Below are 19,044 nucleotides of genomic sequence, written 5' to 3'. Positions count from 1 at the left end.
CAAGATAGAAGATAAAAGAGCTTAATCTATGGCTTCCAACACAAAATAGGTGATTTATGGTGTAGATGTTTAGATTGGTTTGCCCTTCAGGTAGATTTTAGTTACTGTGATTGGTATTTAAGCATAAATCATTCAGAGAAAATTCCCTTGACTGAAGCTAGAATGGAGTCTTCAATGACCATCACTGTGTGCTGAATACACTGGGAATGCGGTTTCGTGTTCCTCTTGGACACGGGACAGATGCTGCAGGGGGAATAGAAAATAGAGTGATTGAGTCATCATCGGCACAGTCTTCTCCCAGGGAGATTTTTACACCAAAAGGCTGAAAAGCTATTACAGAACCAGGGAGTTGGCAGTGGAAGATAATCACGCTGGTAACAGAGAGATTAAGCACACAGATCTGTTTATATTGGTGCTCTGCTTTGCTGGTGATTTTAGGAGAAAAAAGCATAAAAGGCACAGCATCCATTTTCAGCATTTACGTGCTTTATTTATCTTCTGAGATACTTTGGGGACACCTTCCAAAGCACTCAGTTGAAATATATGTCTATTGTATAATGTATTTTTGTATCTCCTTTCTTTATCTAATTTTTAACATTTTATTTACACTAAGGTATATGAAATATAGATTTATTAAGATCATTCTCCTATACATGTCCCCGTATTGCACTTTTCTGAATCTCAGAGTCTTAATTTGGAATTCAATTGTGCTTATCAGGCAACTGTGGAAGAGGCGGCTGATTACATTTAGGGGTTTGGAGCCCTCCCCAGATTGAGTGGCATGTGCCTTAGAGATCAATTCAGTTCCATTTCAAACCAAGCATATGCTGACTAAATGAGGCAGGGCTATGGGAGACTTCATAAAAAGGAGATGAGGAAATTCAATTCTTAGCAATATTTCTTTCCCTTGCTCTCACCATGGGCACAAAATGATCAGAAATAAGACATCAGAGGCCACAGAGAGTTAAACTTTTGGATTAAAGTTTGCTTAATGAAGCTGAGCCGTTATATGTCGCAAAAAATCAGAATCCAGTTCATGTATGGAAAGGAAAATTTTGAGAGAGTTTATTTACACTTCTCAGAATTTGACATTTTTATTCAGTTAAGAAAAGTGATTATTTTGCCCCATTCAGCATTTTTTTATCCAATACATTCATCTTAGAGAAATAGGCTCATTTTTTGATGTTCATAGGTGATAACCCTAATCACATTGGCTAGAGCACAAAAATGAATTAGTTTTCAGATATTTACATGTTTCCATTCATATTTTTATTCAAATATTTAAATTTTCATTCGATGGATATGTGCTTTTCCAATTAAATGTAGCTTGGTTATACTAGTAAAAAAGTAAAATTATTAATAAATTTATCTATGATTAAATTATTGGCATTAAAAACTCATTTTTACATAATGATTTTAACAAACTATGAAAACAAAGTAATGGGATAATTTAAAAATAATTGGTGGTGACTAACATTCTATAAGTATATTAAAGTATTTGATTATGGATACATAATTAGTCTGTTGACCTTCATAATATATATTAAATATAGAGTTAAAATAAATACGTAAATTTAAACACATGTATACCTAGTTTTAAGTATTCCTGTTTTCTAAATGAAAATTAATACTAGAAAAATTAAAATATAAAGTCAGTTAAAGCATTAATGCTTGCCTGTAGAATATGTGCCCATTTATCATCTTTCTAATCTGGTTTAAAAATATGCATTTGTGAAATAAATTGGTAATTACATTTGCAAGAGTCTCCCTAATAGCATTATATTTGATATATGTAACCTGCTTCTTTCATCGGGTAAAGATTTATGGAAACAACTAGGCCAGCCATGCCTTGCTTAAAGTATTTTTTTATTAAAGTTATTTAAACTTGGTAAGAATGAAAAAATATAGACGTTATCAAAGTTTACAGTAATGTATACAAATAGCTCCAATTACTGTTGTAAGATACCCAGAAGAAAGGATTAGGTGTGATTTCTTGTGTTATCTGGAGGAGAAAATTGCACAACAGGCATTTGGAAAAAAGAATGGCAACTTCAAAATATTAATGAAAAGGAAGATTTTTTACTAATTTTGCTGCTATAGATAAAATTTATTCTGCATTCAGTGTATTCATATTGGTATACTAAATACATTTAATTTTTTAAAATTTATTCTTATGATATACCTAAGACATAAGTAGTATTTTTTCTTATTTGACAGTCAAGGGAATTGAATCTCTGAAAGATTAATTTATTTGCCCATGATCAAGAATAAATAAAAAGAAAACGGCTAAATTACAGATCAAACCAAGATCATATAATTCCACAGCTTATGTTTTAACTACCATTCAAGTTCAAATAAGAAAATTTTTTCTTCATAAGTCATAGAATCCATTCTTATTTTTCAAATTAATTGGGTTACCATCAGTCAACTGCCTTATTTAAAAATAGATTTTTTGAAATCGTACTTTTAAAGATTTCTTTATATTGTGTCAACTTTATTACTAAGGTTCATACTGATTTTTGAGGCATACCACTCATTTAACATAAATTAATTCACTTAACAGCTAACAAATATCTACTGATTTTCTACTGTGTCCCGGGCATTATGTTAAGTCCTGGGCATACAAAGATGATGAAACAAGGTATATGGGTGTTACAGCTAGTAAACTGCATATTCAATTTGAAGAATGGACTTAATGAGAATATAAACAGAAAAAGCTTTATTTTCCTCCTTCTACTTTATTCTAAACCTCTCTTTTTGCTCCTGGATATTTCAGGCAGATCTCTTCACTTTTCCAGGTTATGCAATTTTCTTAACCGGGTAATTAAGACTCTCTCTTAGGCATTAAAATGTACAGTCAAATATAGCACCAAAACTTTAATATCATCTAATTCAAAGCTTGTTTTTTTTTTGTCCCCAAATCTCCCAACTCAGGCACAAATCATGGCCCGAAAATTGAAGGTAGAGGAGAGTGAAAATACTGTCTTTAACTTCTCTCCCACTTTCTTTCCTTTCCATCTTCCCATTGCTTCAGTTTTGGGAGAAAGGCCAACAGGAAAAATCTGTCACCACTGTAGTTTTCTCTTGGCTAACAGTGTTCCTGGCCAAATGCCAACTCATGTGCAGAACAGAGTTACATGTTCCTTTGAGTGTTCCTGTCCCCCTTCCCCAGGACTCCCACACCATGCGCACGGGTAGTACACTGCTTCCCCTTATGATGTCTTATAACTCTGCTTAGTTCCTAATCCCCACTCGCCAGCCTCCATTCCTGCACTTCTTTATCCTGGAGCCAGCTTGTCCTGACAGGCAGCTGTCACTCCATTATCTTTCCAAGCGTCCACATGGCCGAAAGGAAACTCACGCGTGGCCCTGGACATGGAGAAAATGTAGGTTGTCTCTACTGCCCCCTTCTCTCCTAGACCTAACTACCATCAAGGAAAGTTCCAGCAAAATCTCTGACTTTTAAATTCATTGCACAGGATGTGAATACAAATCTTTATTTATATAGCTATCTGTCCCCAAACTTAAGGAAACTAAAGTCACCACCTCACACAAAATTTTTCACTTCACTTCAGTTTAGTCTGGTATTTTTTAAAAAGTATATCATGAAATCAACTTACTGGATTTTGCCCAGCATTCTTGTTATGGAACAGAATGGATGGAATTGGATACAATGAAATGGGATAGAATGAATGGAATAGAATAGAATAGAAATAATAAAACAAAATAAGAGTAAATTTTAATTTAGTTACACACGCATGCACACTTACACACACATACATATACACATTGCTGTGTACCCTGGAGTGTGATTTAAAATATATTTTTTACTGCAGCCACAGTTGAAAAGAAAAGTCTGAAAGTGCCTGTACTAGCCCTGTGTAAGTGGAAGTCCTTATGCCTCTGCAAGGTAATAAATGTTCAACTGGGGAGTGAGAGTACGGCCTCACTTCTTTAAGGCAACCCAGTTGGGTTCTTTCAGAGAGCCTAGAATTGGTTCTCCTGGGGCATCCCTCACTTGCTTTGCTGGATGGCCCCTTCCTCCCATCTTCCGCATGAAAACACTCCTCCTTAAGTTTCCTATGTAGGCTTTTTTAAGAAAAAACTCTAATCGTTTTTATAATAGCTGGAAAAAAAAGTGATAGCTGGAAACTTATAGTTGCCGGACTAGTTTTGGTAATTTTTTGAAGTATTAGTATGGCTACATTTAGTACCTCTCTTTAAAACATAACAGTATTTGTCAGTGCCCCCAGATTTGGGACAACCACCTAGATTCTAAAACAACAGAAATGATTCCTTACAAGCACCATTACATTTGGTCACCATAAATTGAGAAAGTCTCTATGGAGACGAGTACCATTTGTTTTGGAAACCATTTTCACTTGAATTGTGTATTCATGAAAGCAGTGTAGTAGTTAACGATTAATATTCACTAATAGTTTTTAAAATACAGGTTTCCCTGTTCCTTTTTTTTTTTTCAATTGCTTTTGCTTCCCCGTTATTATTGTCCATGTGCCACTTAGGGGAAGAAACTTTAAGCTTCTCCATATCCAACTACCATTTCCTTTCCCAGGGGACTCAAATCCCATGTTGCCCTCAACAGAGATCCCAGTGTCAGCACGTAGATGTCCCTCCCAGGCCGTAATCAGAAAACAACTTGAGGGAAGCAAATCCTTCTCCTCCAGGGAAACTAGGGCTGTCCCAGGGCACACGTCTTTAAGAATGAACAAACATATCCAGGAAACATAGTTCTCACTCCCTTTAAGCAATGAATATGTGTATTTCAAGTAGGCCTCTTTTGGCACAACTCAACCTCTGGCAAGAACCACCAGATCTACTCAGTTCCTTCCTTGTCCAGCCTCTTCATTTTCCTTCTGTGTCTTCATGTGCAAGCACATTGCCATGACTCCAGCCTTGTCCTACTAATTTGGAACTGCATCCCTGTTTCCTTTCAAGTCACTGTTGCTACAGATCCCATTTCTTTAGACTACTTTTTCCTGCCTGACCATGCTTTAATTCAGCTCACTGTTTCCAGCTGGGTCCAACTTTGGTCCCTCCAAATAGCAACTTCTACATTTCTGTATAGTAATGGTGTGGAGGTATCCTTTGGACAGTTAAACCAAGAGGTCTCTTTATGCTTGGATAACATTCCAGTGGTTGTCATCTGTATGTTCATTTGGGTTGGAGACGTTTTATTGAAGAGAGACTAGCAGAGATTGTGAGAGAGGGATGGGACCAAAGCCATACCCTGCCTCAAAGGAGCTGCTTAAATTTTAAGTCACACTCTTCTTTCTCAAGCCACATCTCTGGCTTTGACAGGACTTCTGCGGAAGTATTCTGAGCAATTAAGTATGTAATCGTATTCGGTATCAAAGCCAGCTTAACTTTGCGCTGTGGCAAAGAACTGGGGTTTAAAGGAGCAGAAGTGGGATGGGTACTCCAGAATTGCCTATTTGTCATTTCTTTATCCTATACAATGCGTATTATTTCCCCCACAGAGCCTTGCAAGGAGGACAACTTTCAGTGTAAAGATGGAGAGTGTGTTCCACTGGTAAATCTCTGTGACGGGTTTCCACACTGTAAGGATGGGTCAGATGAAGCACATTGTGGTACGTTTTCTTTTTAAGAAAATACTGTTTATCCATTAACCTCTACAGTTGGATTCTACAAATATGAAAGGAAGATTAGTCCTGTAATTATTAGGGCAGATTTTGGTACTTTTGGGTTATGATCTCCTGGTGATTTCAGCACCTCTATCTCCATCCTGGTTAAAAGGAAAGTTAACATGTGAACCTTTGTTTTTGTTTGTTTAAATTTGATGACTTTTAGTAACTTTAAGTCGAGGACAACCCATGTGCAGGAAGAAAGCATGAAACATCACAGAGAGACAACAGCCCACACCAGGCACATTAGCACCATTCTTATTAACTGTTCTATTCTGTATGTTGCCTACATACAGAGGCACCCTTATGCTCATTGATAACTCACATTCTTAGACTTAATCCTTTGCATTCTTGATTCTTCAGTATCTACTACTCCTCCTGCCTTGAGTCTTCGGTTCAGCCCTACTCCAAATCTCTATAACATTATGAGAAATGGCTAGTTTTACTCCATCCTACTTTTATTTCAAAGAAAATATTTAATGCAACTTATTATGTGCCACACACTATAACTGAGTGCTGTCAAACGATCTTAACAAAGTTAGAATTAATTCTACCTCAGCCATGGGAAGGTTGAGGCTTGGAGAGGTTAAGTGGCTTCCAAAGTTCCCTATAAACACCTAGTATGGGCTAGAGCTGTGTTTTCAACCTAAGTCTGTCTAATTCTAAAGTCAATGCTTTTCCTCTTTTTATAAGAAAAACAAGTAAACAGTTAACGCTCACTTACAGAATTACAATATGGTGTCTGTGGATAAAACTACTGTTGGTGATGTTTTAACTGTCTGATGAGCCAGCTTAGCTTGGCCCAGTCCCTACCTGGCCTTAACACTCTATCCAAAACAGATGTAAGATGGAAGGGAGGATGATGGAAAACAAATAGCAAAAGAACCAGACCAAAGAAAATAGTTTCTGGGGAAAGAGGTAGAAAAAAAAATGCCTAAAGTTATCGCTAAAATTGAGTTTTCCTTCTTTTAAAGACTAAGCTTACAAGCTATGCTCTTCAGAAAAGATGTACTTTCTTTTTATTTGCTGTATTGCATATCTCTGCCCTTTCCATTTTTATACTGATATGAAAGAGCAAAATTCAGTCTACCAAATTTGTATTTTTCAACTTAAGACTTCCAATATACCCTTAATAAAAAATACAACCAGTCTCTAAACTCTAAATGTTAAGAACATTGCATGTTTAGGTTAGAGTCATTTTTTACTTTTATCAACTTAGGTCAATATGACTCTGTCTTGATCTAATCTCTTTAGTGCGTCTTTTCAATGGTACAACAAACAACAGTGGTTTGGTGCAATTCAGAATCCAGAGCGCATGGCATGTAGCTTGTGCTGAGAACTGGACCACCCAGATCTCAGATGATGTTTGTCAGCTGCTGGGACTAGGGTAAGTCATTCTACTCTGCTCTCTTCTAAATTGTTCTCAAGCTTTTTTATGGGTCTTAAAGTGAGTTTATTAAGAAATTTAAAATTTCTGAAAACTATCAATTTAGAAAATACACATACTCAAAAGAAAGAAAATAAAAAATCTAGCTTAACCCCATTCTCAAAAAACAACCAGAGTTAATAGCCTTTTTATAAATATTACATAAATACAATGATATAGTAATCATATATTATAAAATTACACAAAATATCATATTATACTCTGTTTTTTAGCCTACTTACACATGAACATTTCTCATAGCATTAAATATTTTCTATAGATTATCATTTTTAAGAAAATGAAATATTCCATTTTCTGCTATATGGTGTAATATATATATAACTAATTGCAAGTGTACTTTAGAGAATATGCTTTTGCTGTATCTTCGCAACATGTTTATAATAGTTCTTTTGGGAAATTTGTAGCAGTATAATTGTTGTGAGAAAGCATATGCAAAATTGCAAGACTTTCCCAAGAAAGGTGATGCAAGTGATAATTGCATATTATTGACTCACCAAAACCTTATTATACCTGCCAATTTAACGTCATAATATATTACATCAAATATATAAGTTCACCATATTCATTTTTTTACCTTCCCATCAGTCTCAAAAGTGATAAGATGAAAAATGGGAGGCAGTAAGTAGTGAGGATTTACTTCTTTTAAGTTGTATAATCAATCCACTCTAATTCATCATTCTGACCCTTCGTTATTCATGATTTCGGAGATCTAACCAAACGCGGTCACATGTGAAAGTTTATCACTTATAGCACTGTATCGTTACCAGGCTGGCCTGTCATAGTCAACTACAAAGTCTATGAATGTAAGAACCATGTCTATTTTATCATTGTTGCATTGCTAATATCTAGACTTATCTTTGTCTCAAAATACAGGTGCTAAATAATCTGTTGAAGTACTAAATTATTTGTTATATAAAATATATATATGTATAAATATATATATCTAACTAAATATATGTTAAAAGTATACATTTATATATTTGTCAGTTACAAATCATTATAATTTCCTTTCTGTCCTGAACTGGAGGATGATTTTCTAAATTATTTTAAAAGATTACATAAAATTACAAAGGAAAATAACTTAAGCCCACATGCACACATGCCCCCAGCATTTCCCAGTTTATCTCAAATATTCTTGGTTCATCAAAATCAAACTTAATAGCTTTCCTCATCAGGGGACCTCTCTCTGATTAATAATTCATATAACAGTCTTCATGCTATACACAGAATTTTAAAAATTGATTTCAAAATGTTTATTTTCTAACCCCAAACCTATGTTCCACTAGAAATAACATTAGTGAAGTGTTTCAAAGTGGTTTTTTTTTTTCAACCCAAAACATTATTTTTCCACTAAAATTAATGTTAGTGCAGTGGTTAGGTCCTGGTGTCACCATAATAGCTGTTTAATTCCCAGTAGACTGGGAGAGTTAAATTGATTACTAATGCCAAGATAGTACCTAACCACCACATACAGATATTTTACAATAAGAAAATTTGTTGAGGTCCCAGTCGGAGTATCAGAAATTCTCCATAACTTCCTGCAATTGGATTGAGAGCTTTCGACTCCCTTTACCTCCTTAATGTTACCCATTCAGAACAGGAAGTCCCCAGCTCCGAGTCTCATCCAAGTGATGTCAGCCTCATCAGAAAGGCAATTCCTATCAAGATCCAAGGGAGGAAGTGAGTTTCGTCATCCAGTATGTAAATCGTCATCAATTTGGTTTAGGTGTATTAGTCGGAAACTCCCTGCACTTTATATATATTTATCCTTCTAATCACACATTGCAGTTTGTGATCTACCAAAAACCCTTTCAACGTGGGGGGCTTTGGGACACAGAGAGTCTTGGAGGAAGGTAGGACCTAGGGAGAATATCGTCTTTTGCTGAAGAATCCACACAACACTGAAACGGACAGTTGTTTATCCTCACTTCAAGTAAAGTGCTGGGTAGGTGGACGAATTCCAGGTTCCTACCTTAATGTTGACTTTAGTTCAGTAGCGAGTTCATACAGCTGTGGCCCTCCAAAGTCATTTCTTTCCCCTTCTAAATCTGCCAGTAAAACTGAGGAGCTATTTTACAAACTCAGGAACTTAGTAAAGTTTAGGCTGAGGAGACTGGTTAGTTGACCTTGTGTCCCAGCTGATGAATCCAAATGCCCTGGGTGACTGGGCTCTTCCTGCACAGGAGCCTGTGGTCCAGTTCATCACCTTCCTAAGCAATCACTATGTGATTAGAAACACAGGCACACTTCCCATTGTGGTGTGTGAGCCTTAACCAAGCTGTTCCCTAGAGGACGTATGGGGTTAAGATGAACCATTTACAAAGATCAAAATGATCAATGTCTTCTTTGGCAGAAATGTTTTTTAATGCATTTGAATAAAAATAAAATATGATAGCATGCTGTTGACTCCCGTTATGTGAGAGAAGATATTAGAAAGGAAGTATTTAATTTTATTAACAGTTTCTAATATAAATATATGATTTTGATTACTCCCAGGTCAGAAATCAAAGCATTGGCAGTCATATTCTATCTATTCTTCAGATAAATAAGACATGGTTTTGGCTTTAAATGCTTATGTGGTACAGATAGTCACATCAGTAGATAATTGCAATATAATGTGATAACTACAATGTGCTAAAGGAGAACCTATATGCAATTTGTGCATGTCAGGGAAGGCTCTCTAAGACAATGGCTAGTCCAGTGGCTTGCACCGTGTGGATGACAGCCAGTTCCACACAGCTGTATATGATCTATTTACATGTTTTTCCCCGCAGCCAGATTTTGCTCTCTAGTTTACTGACCTTATTTCTTATGAATCACAGTCCTTCCAGATGGAGACCGGGACACAGAGCTAAATTTTTTACTGGGTGTAAAGCTAGTAGTACATCCCACTGCCTTCGATACAGTATTTTTGATAAAGGTCAGGCGCTTGCTTTCTTCAGAAATGAGTCAGGTAATCTCCGCAAAGACTTTAATCTGTGGGCCTGCACTTATTACATGGTCTCCACAGAGCTCTAGTAATTGAAAGAAAGTTATAGCCTTAATGAGAATTTGCCTAGACTGGTGCATGGTAACCAAAAGAAAACTTAGCGAGTTTAAAATGATGTGTTTGGTACAGTGGAAAGTAATTTAGAAGTCGATTTATTAAAAAGGCACTGGAGTCTCTCAAGATTATTTATGCAGATAGGGCACAAAATGCAGTTCCCCACAGATTCTGGTAAATCATATGAGGCAGATTTCATCAGCCTTCCCTTTTTTAAATGAAACATTTTCATTCCCTGCCACTTACAGCATGCATAAGTAGAAGGCACTTTGAATAACATTTTCATGTCTCTGATCAAAGTATGAAAGAAAACATTTTATTCTGATGCAGAAATAATCGTTAAGGAAACTTAGAGTAGTGATTTTTAAAATGAGATTTCCTAGGAAAGCACACCACCCTGTTACTAACCCAGTAAATGACCTATGCGGTTGATTTGCCCCGCTAAGCCAATAAAAGCCAGAAGTCATCAGGTCTGTACAGCTGCACAAAATTTAAGAAATACTAATGTTTTTTTAAAAAAAAATAGAGCTAGATATATGTACCCCATCAGGCAGTGCTATAAGGAGCTGGTGCTCTTGTTTAAGTCCCATGATAATCCTGTGCTAGGTATCTTCAGTTCAGATACCAGAAACATCACACTGAGTCTCTCGTTCTGAAACCCAAAACAAGAAATGGAATTCCCTCAAGGTTCTTCCATTCCTGAGGTGTTTTGAAAATGTTGGTGGAGGATGGAGGGTAAGGGGTAAAATTTTTTTTAATTAGTCTTACAAATAAATAGAGCATGATAATTTAACTTCCTGTATGAGCACCACCACAGAGTTGGATTCACAATTCAGCACTGAAAATAGTTCTCTGGGAAACTGTAAAATGGAACCTGTACTTCCAATGAGTTTAAGAAATTGGTGGACAAATTACGTTCTTGTTCATATTTTCTGTCAGTGTCCCCAGCTTTTCAACTATGTGGGCAAAGCCTTAACAAAACAACAAAGGTATAGGAATTAGGAGAAAAAAATATAACAATGACCTTCAATTCTGAATGATTTTATTTGCTATCGTGACACAAAAATAGGTAAATAATATTTTCTGTTATCTTTAGTTTTTTAATTTATAAGTTCAACACAAAAAGGAAATTCTAATTTTATTCTTAGCTATGTTCCTGGGGAGGGATGGGTAAGGCAGTGGGCTGGTGGGGCAGGGGCAGCTGTGGGCAAGATTGTGGGAAAAAAAATTTAATTTTACTTGGTTTAACTGGCCAAGCTAAGCAGCTCATCGTTTGCCTGAATTACAATGTATAACTCTGACTTTTTTTTCCTGTTTCGGAATTAGAAATGCATTAATTAAGAATAAGTAAAGAGAAAATAATTAATAGCAAACTACAGTCATCGTATAACTTCCTAAGAGTAATCTTTAATAGGCTTATTATCTAACAGGGTTGGGGAAAGCACAGTGGTTGGGTAATTATATTTGCTATGAGCAAGGGAGTGAAAATAAGACAGCCACTGACTTGTAACCCAGGAACTAGACCGGCAGCTCCCAAACCTGGTGATACGTTAGAGCCACCTGGCCGTGGTCCCAGACATTCAGACTCGGAGCAGTCTAGGTCAGTGGTTCCCACTGTGTGATTTTAGAACTAAATTTCCGCATCTGCAACACCTGGGATGCATGTATACAGATCTCATGCTGGAACCCCACTTCAGACCCACTCATCAGAAAGTCTAGAACAGGGAGCAGCAATCTGTGTTTGAACAAGCCTGTCAGGCGATTCGGTTGCTGGGTAAAGTTTGAGAACCGCCGTCAGGGTGGGTGTCCTTAATCTTCTTCTGTGTGTCATGGACCCTTTTGGCAGTCTGGTGAAACTTACCAACCTCTTCTTAGGTTCATATTTTTAAGGGCGTAAAGTAAAATAGACATAATGGCAAAAGGAAATTCATTACATTGAAAAAAGTTATCAAATTATTAAAAATACAGTATGGTATTATATATTTCTTTATTAAGATAATAAATACGATATACCAGTGATTCTCATGATTACTCTAATCCAAGATGAGAATAAGTGATACTTTTGATGTATGCAGTAACTGCAGTGTGACCTGAAGATTTCTGTCATTTGTTTGGGTTGCAAAATTATAGGTGTTGCTAATATTGTGGTTAGAAGGAAAGACTATGTTTCAATTAGAGGTTAGTAAAATAAAGATGTCGTTATTTCTCCTCCGATAAGCCCCCTGCATGTTAATCATAGACCACTAGGGGCACTGTAGAACCCAGACTGGAACCTTGGCCGGAGTGAAGCCCAGAGAGCCTGGGTCTTTAAAGAAAGAAGCCTGGGTCTTTAAAGATAAGTAGTTGTCTCATGTCAAAGGAACCTGAACCTTTGTGTACTTGTTTCAGTAGAAAACACACAGGTTGTACAAAACGTCTCCAAAGTTTGGCAGTTGGATTTCATCTGGTATTAAAAACAAAGTCAGAGGTGGGCATAGTTCAGTGGCAGAATGTGCGTTGAGGTCCTGGATTCGACATCCAGTACCTCCATTAAAATAAAAAAAAAAAGTGAAAATGAAATCAAACATTTTTTTCATACCGTAACCAGATTTAAATGCTTTATGTGAGGGCATCTCTGACTTAATCCAGGCGATTTCTTAGCTTGTCATTCTGACACCAGCCTATTTTAACTTCTCAGGAAAACTTCTTCCTCCCAATAGATCAAACACAATTAGAGAGTTTCAAAAGACTACTGTAAATAGGACATCATTAAAAGGGAGATTATATATATATATATATATATATGGCTAAGTTTTCACCAAACACAGGCTGGTATTAATTGCTTGCTTGGAAAAAAATCATTCCCAATTTCTCCCACTATGTATTTGAGAACATTATTGGGACTTAAGGAGCTCTTTTATTGAAATGTCATTTATTTGATTAGGGAGAAATCTCTTTAATTTTGACTTACACTCTAATTTGTAAGAGTTATGTGGCAAGGAAATTACCGAGAATATAATTATACACATAAAGAGTTAAGAAAATTGGTCAGTTGTGACTCATCTACCAATAAATTTTCTACAACATAGCTATTTAGTCTGTAAAAATCTGTTACAGAGTTCGGTGGAGGGGTTAATTTTTAGTCGTTTGTTTCTTCTTTACTAAAAGGCCATTTTTTTCACTTAAAGTTTGTTACGTGAAAACAACAAAAAATTACGGTTTTCCCCAAACTAGAATATCCTCCACCATGCCCTTAAATCCTGTTGTTTGGGGAGGGGGAGGGAGGCTTCTAAATTCTAAAATAGAAACAGATAAAGACAGGAAGGAAACTATCACCGCCTGAAATGAATAACAAAAGTGTTCTTGTTCGTTCTGCTTCCCTTCTGAAAACTGTTTCCAACTGATCAGCCTGTAAAAAAACTAATGCTGTATATTCTATGAGCCAAAGACAATTTTGAATAAAATTGATAAAATCTAATGGAATAACATACTTTTTTTCTCCTTTCCTTTAATTTTCCCTTCCTCTTTCTCTTTTCTTTATTTTCTTTCTTCTATATGTTTTGTTTCCCTCCTCATTTCCTTAGTCCCTTCCTTTTTTCCCCTTATTTCCTTCCATTCTCTCTTTTCCTTGCACTCTTATCTTTTTAAAAGAAACTGAGGTGATTTATAACAGAGTATATGCAGTAAGATAGAAATAAGGTCCAAAGAAATAAGGAGGTAAATTGATAAAACATGCAAGGTCAGCATAATTACTAATAATTGTTCTGAGATTCCTGGAAACTGATGACACAAAAAAGGAAAACAGTAAAAATTGCATAACTTTAATTATGAGACAAGATAAATAGTACCAATTCTATGGGGAAAACAGATTTTCTTCTGACATTAAGTTCTAAAGGAAATTTTGCACGTATAGTCTTACAAAGTAATAATGCATTGAAAAAACATGCGCCCTGAGAACACGTCATAGTAAACGTGAAGGTTTAGATCATATGCCTCTTATTCAAAAATAAGTAAACTCCAATGGCACTGAGAAAATAATGTTACAAATGAGTCAAGGATATACTACAAAAGATTAAGATTATTTTGTCCAAGATGCTATCCATGGAGATGCTGCCTCTGACAATCTAAGTATCACTTCCCTCAGCTGCAGTTTTGGTAGGAGATGCCAGGAGTTCGTTTTCTTCTGAATACCATTATGTCTGTAGGGTAACAGAGAGCAGCGAGCAGACTGACCCCATGGATTTCTCTCTTGCTCTTAACGCAGTGGCTTTTTGCACCAAGGGGGAAATTGATCAGGCGAAGATAGTTCTTTTCTGTTGACATTTTTTTCCTTCTGTATGTGTCACAAAATTTTGAGTTGAGATCAGAACATCTAAAATTAATTAAGCTTATCTAAGTTTGCTAAGAGTTATCATAGTGCTGAGTGAGTGCGAGGTGTGTTGCTGTAAACATGGTAAATGAATAAGCAGTTGTGGCTGAAACGCATCCAGTTCAGTTGTGGTGTTTAGGAACTGCCCACGTGTCCTGACTCTCCTAGTGGGATGCTTTGCTGTCCTTTGCCTCGAATCCCTTTCATTCACCATGCCCCTGCCTATGAAAATGCTCTCTCCCACCTTCTGCCCTGCCAAATCAATGCTCTTCTTCCCCTCCAAGCTGAAAGGGAAAGCCCATCCTTCTCCAAAACCCTTTTCAGACTAATCCCACCTGGCTCAACTCATTACCTACAGCTTTTGGGGTGTGACATGAGCGACAGTGCCTGGCTGCTGCATTTGCAGCATTTGTTATTATTCTTTGCAGCTTTAGTGTGTCCAAAAGCTTAAAACATCCCTCCTAAGCTCCTACTTCAGGGAGGAATTCTTATCACAGCACATGCAGTCTGAGTAGCGAAACAAAAGAGAGGAAACCTAAGTGGGGTCTGAGAAGAGAGGCAGATTTAATACTGTGCAAGACGCCTTGGGATAGCCTTCTTTTTCTCACTAGAATTCCTCTCTGCGTATATTTTTATGCCTTCATATACGACCTCAAAAATAATAATGGTAGGTTGCATGTGTATGCTTCTTTTCTCAGACAGAATAAGGTTCCCCTGAAGCCAGAGGAGCCCTTTGAGGGCGCACAGCCTATAAAAATGGTAATAAAGGCTTAGAAACAGGCAGTCAGGAGGCATTAACATGTCATCAAGGTGCTGCTACATGGGCGCATTTTTAGGTAATACCAAATGACAGATTTCAAACAGTCATGCAAATGCATATACAGTTATTGAAATTTGCAGAACTAGAACACATTTAGGATCTCTTTTAATGCAAATTCTAGTTTTAATTTTGAGAGCATGCCTCTCTAAAATTTAACTAATTTTTTTGCAAGAAAAGGAAACTGAGGCTTGCTTTAATTATAGAACTTAAAATATATTCTCAACAGTTCAATTTTTCAGTTATTCTGAGATTTTGTTTCTCAAAAATGGATGGTGACTTAACACATGGTTCCTAACCTTTTATTTTGCCGAGAACGTTTTAAATATATTTTTATTGTTTCAGTCATTTCTTAAAATAAGAAGTAGTTTGTCATCAACTTCTGCTGCCACTTATATTCTGTTTACTGTGAATACAAACTGGAATAAATTGTGTTCAGTTCAAAAAAAGATGAGTTCAACTTGGCAGGATTTGAAAAGTACTCTGTCTCAAATTAAATTCCAAATTTTAACATCCAACACTGACACCTGGAAATGTGTTTATGAGCTGATGCCTCTGTGCACCACTCTGGTGTTGCAGATATCAATACTTAACAAAAAAATTAATCATGTGATTACTTTAGAAGCTTTTTCCAAAAGAATGTTTTACCCAGTTATTCTGAATAACCCAAACCCACATATCTGAACCATTAACTGCAGTCTATTTTCTCATATGAAATGAAGATAAACTTCTCATATGAAGTTTATTTAGAAATAAACTTCTCATATGAAGTTTGAGACTACAAATGTAGAACACAATCTTAGAATATAAACTATACATGTGTCTTTTGTCCATATGCACACATAATCTCTGTTTTTCTCAGCCAGGTAGGGAAAACATCACTGTGGTACAATTCCTGAGAATCCTAGGGTGGAGCATTTAATATCTACTAAGTATTCTTTATTCTTAAAGCTTTGCTTCTAGCCTTCCTTTCTTCTAGAATAGGCTTATGTTAAAAATTTAACTGCCAATCCCATCACAGTGCAAGAGCACTGGTAGGTAAGTGCAATAAACAGATGCTAGATTAAACACTGATTTACAGATAATATTTCAGTATTTTTTGCAATTTAACTTTGTCTAGATTTTGTTTTAAATTTCCAGAGAAATAAAGGCAACCCCTCAATGTTGTCTTAAAAGAGATTAGCCAAGCGATAGACTAAAACCAGTCAGAGACAATGGAGGAGTCTTAAATCCACAGCTTTGATGTATATTTTTAAGAAATTACCTTTCTGGATGTTCCTCCGCATTATCATGAGTGCTGTCCAATGACAAAATGAAAATAATTTAATAACGAGTCTGATGTCCTAAATTCAAGGGTACATAGCCCACGGACTCGGGGAGGTCTGTGCCTCACACGAAGTAGGGCAGTCTTCCTGGGGGATTTGGGGTGAGAGCGACTTTAGTAGAACATTAGAAGAGGCAAGGAAGAAATGGTCTGATCGGCTACAAGATCCGGGAGGTGAGGACCCCTGATGAGGCCGCCGGCTTCTGTTTTCTAGGGCAAGGTCGGCTAGCTCAAGGTGAGCTGGAGGATTGCGATTGGTGGTATGTTTCCCTGACAGGGAGGCAGTTCCTGTACACATGGGCTGACTTAGGTTTAGATGTGTGACAGCGGCCAGACCACTGGACGACCCCCACTTTGTGGGTCCTGATATATGGATTAACTCTGTCAGTGCCTCAAAGAGATTGCTTATCAGGCAGCTAGAAGTCACTTTGGAAGCCAAAGAGCAGACCCCTGAACAAGTAAAGAATCAGATATTATATTTGGCTATGATGGTGGTTTGCCGGCTAGCAGGTACAAGAATCACCTAGAGGGTTTGGTAACAGGCTCATCACCGGACCCAACCCCCAGAGGTTCTGAATGGGTACTTGGGTCTGGAATGGTGCTGGACAATTTGCAGATAATCCCTGGTGAGGCTGATGCTGCTCGCCTGGAGAAGACACCTGGAAGATCCTTCATCGTGGAGCATCAGGAACACAGAAAACCACCTAGAAGAACATCCAGCCCATACAGGCATTCAGCAGAATACGGATACTGAGAACATGACCAAAAGCAGTAAAAGAAGACACACATCTAAAAGGGAGATTGGAGAGTAACTAGGTTCCACCAACTCTTCCCTTCCAGCAGAGATTGCACTAACCAACCAATTCCAGTGATATTTCTGGAGCCTGTAGGCAAAGTCAGCACAACTAGAACCTCTTCAGATTGGACAGACATTCCTTGGTATTCTTAAAAGTCAAGATTAACGTGATGAATCGTACCAGGAGTTGCACCAATGGTAAAAATTAAAGTTCTCTAAAATCTATTTTGATCCACATCCTGTATTCCCTAAATGTGTGAGTCCTTAACTAAAAGATTCCTGCAGTGGTGAAGTCCTTCCTGATCCAGAGCATTCCTGACTGCCTTTCGAGTTCTTTCTTTTTAATTGAAGTATAATTAACTTACAATATTATATTTGTTTCAGGTGAGCAACGTAGTGATTCAATATCTTTATAGATTACACACTGTTGGGGAGGAAGAAATATTCCTTTACCCTCCTATTGGGTCTACTGAATGGTCTAAGAATTAAGTTAACATGAGACAGACTAACATTTTGTGTCTCTTAATCTCCTTCACCTAATTTCACCCCTCCCTCCATCCCTTTCCATTCTGGCAACCCTTAGTTTGTTCTCTGTATCTGTGAGTCTGTTTCTGTTTTGGTATATTTTTTCACTTGTTTTGTTTTTCAGATTCCACATGTAAGTGAAAACACCCAGGATTTGTCTTCCTCTGTCTGACTTGTTTCACTTAGCATAGTACCCTCCAGGTCCAACCATTTTGTCACAAATGGCACAATTCCATTCTTTTTGTGGCTGAGTAATAGTTTGTTGTGGGTGTGTGTGTCCACATTGTCTTCATCCATCCTCCATCTGTCGATGGGCACGTAGTCTGCTTCCATATCTTGGCAACTATAAATAATGCTGCTGTGAACACTGAAGTGCATCTTTTCAAATTAACATTTTCATTTTCCGTGGATGTTTTTATGCCTGTTTTGTTTTCTGAGCTAAAACAAATACATTTTATGTGAGTACTTAGATAAGATGATTTTTCTGCCCACATGGAAGGAATATCTTAATCTTTAACAATAATAGTAGCAACACTCATTTTTCCCTTTGGTAAATCCACGCCAGACTTTATTAAAGGAACGATCGTTGATTTATGTGCTTGAGTTACCTTTATCTGTTTATAAAATCAAAGTGCAAGGGGCTAAATTCTGGGACATTACATACAGGCGCCATTGTTCCAGCTCTCCATTCAGTGGATGAAAGTTACCAGACAGTTTCAGTTTCTTTAAGGTGTTATCTTAACCTGAAAGAGAGAGGGAACACCCTCTGCTTAGATCTTTTCCTCTTACTGAGCATAACAGCCATGAGTGTGGCTTGGAAATTTCCTCCACATACACAGATAGAAAAGGATCAGGCGCGAGTATAGCCGAGGGAAGACACTGGACCTTCTTTTGGAGAGGAAGTGGGCGGGTCCTTCAGATACTCCGAAAGATAAGAACCATATCACCTCCCTGCTAACCAGAAGCAAATAGCGGGAATCAGGATGTTTCCAGCCCAAAGGGGTATTTTTATATGAAGGTTAAAATCTCGAATAAATAAAAGCCAGGAAAAAGATTAGAAAGTGAGAAGCCGGCAGTTTTC

General features: G+C 37.0%; 1 protein-coding gene across 1 annotated transcript in view; it reads left to right on the top strand.

Moving 5' to 3' along the window:
• Positions 1 to 19,044, top strand: part of TMPRSS15 (transmembrane serine protease 15) — a 106,367-nt gene that overhangs the window by 62,990 nt on the left and 24,333 nt on the right. Inside the window, exons 18-19 of the mRNA XM_006216760.3 lie at positions 5,499 to 5,609; positions 6,918 to 7,050. Of these exons, the coding sequence (XP_006216822.2) occupies positions 5,499 to 5,609; positions 6,918 to 7,050 (244 nt within the window). The remainder of the gene's footprint in view (positions 1 to 5,498; positions 5,610 to 6,917; positions 7,051 to 19,044) is intronic.

The sequence above is a fragment of the Vicugna pacos genome, chromosome 1 (genome assembly GCF_048564905.1).
Source record: "Vicugna pacos chromosome 1, VicPac4, whole genome shotgun sequence".
Lineage (NCBI taxonomy): Eukaryota > Metazoa > Chordata > Mammalia > Artiodactyla > Camelidae > Vicugna > Vicugna pacos.
The sequence above is the reverse complement of the archived record's forward strand: the minus strand, read 5'-3'. Positions and strand labels throughout refer to the sequence as shown.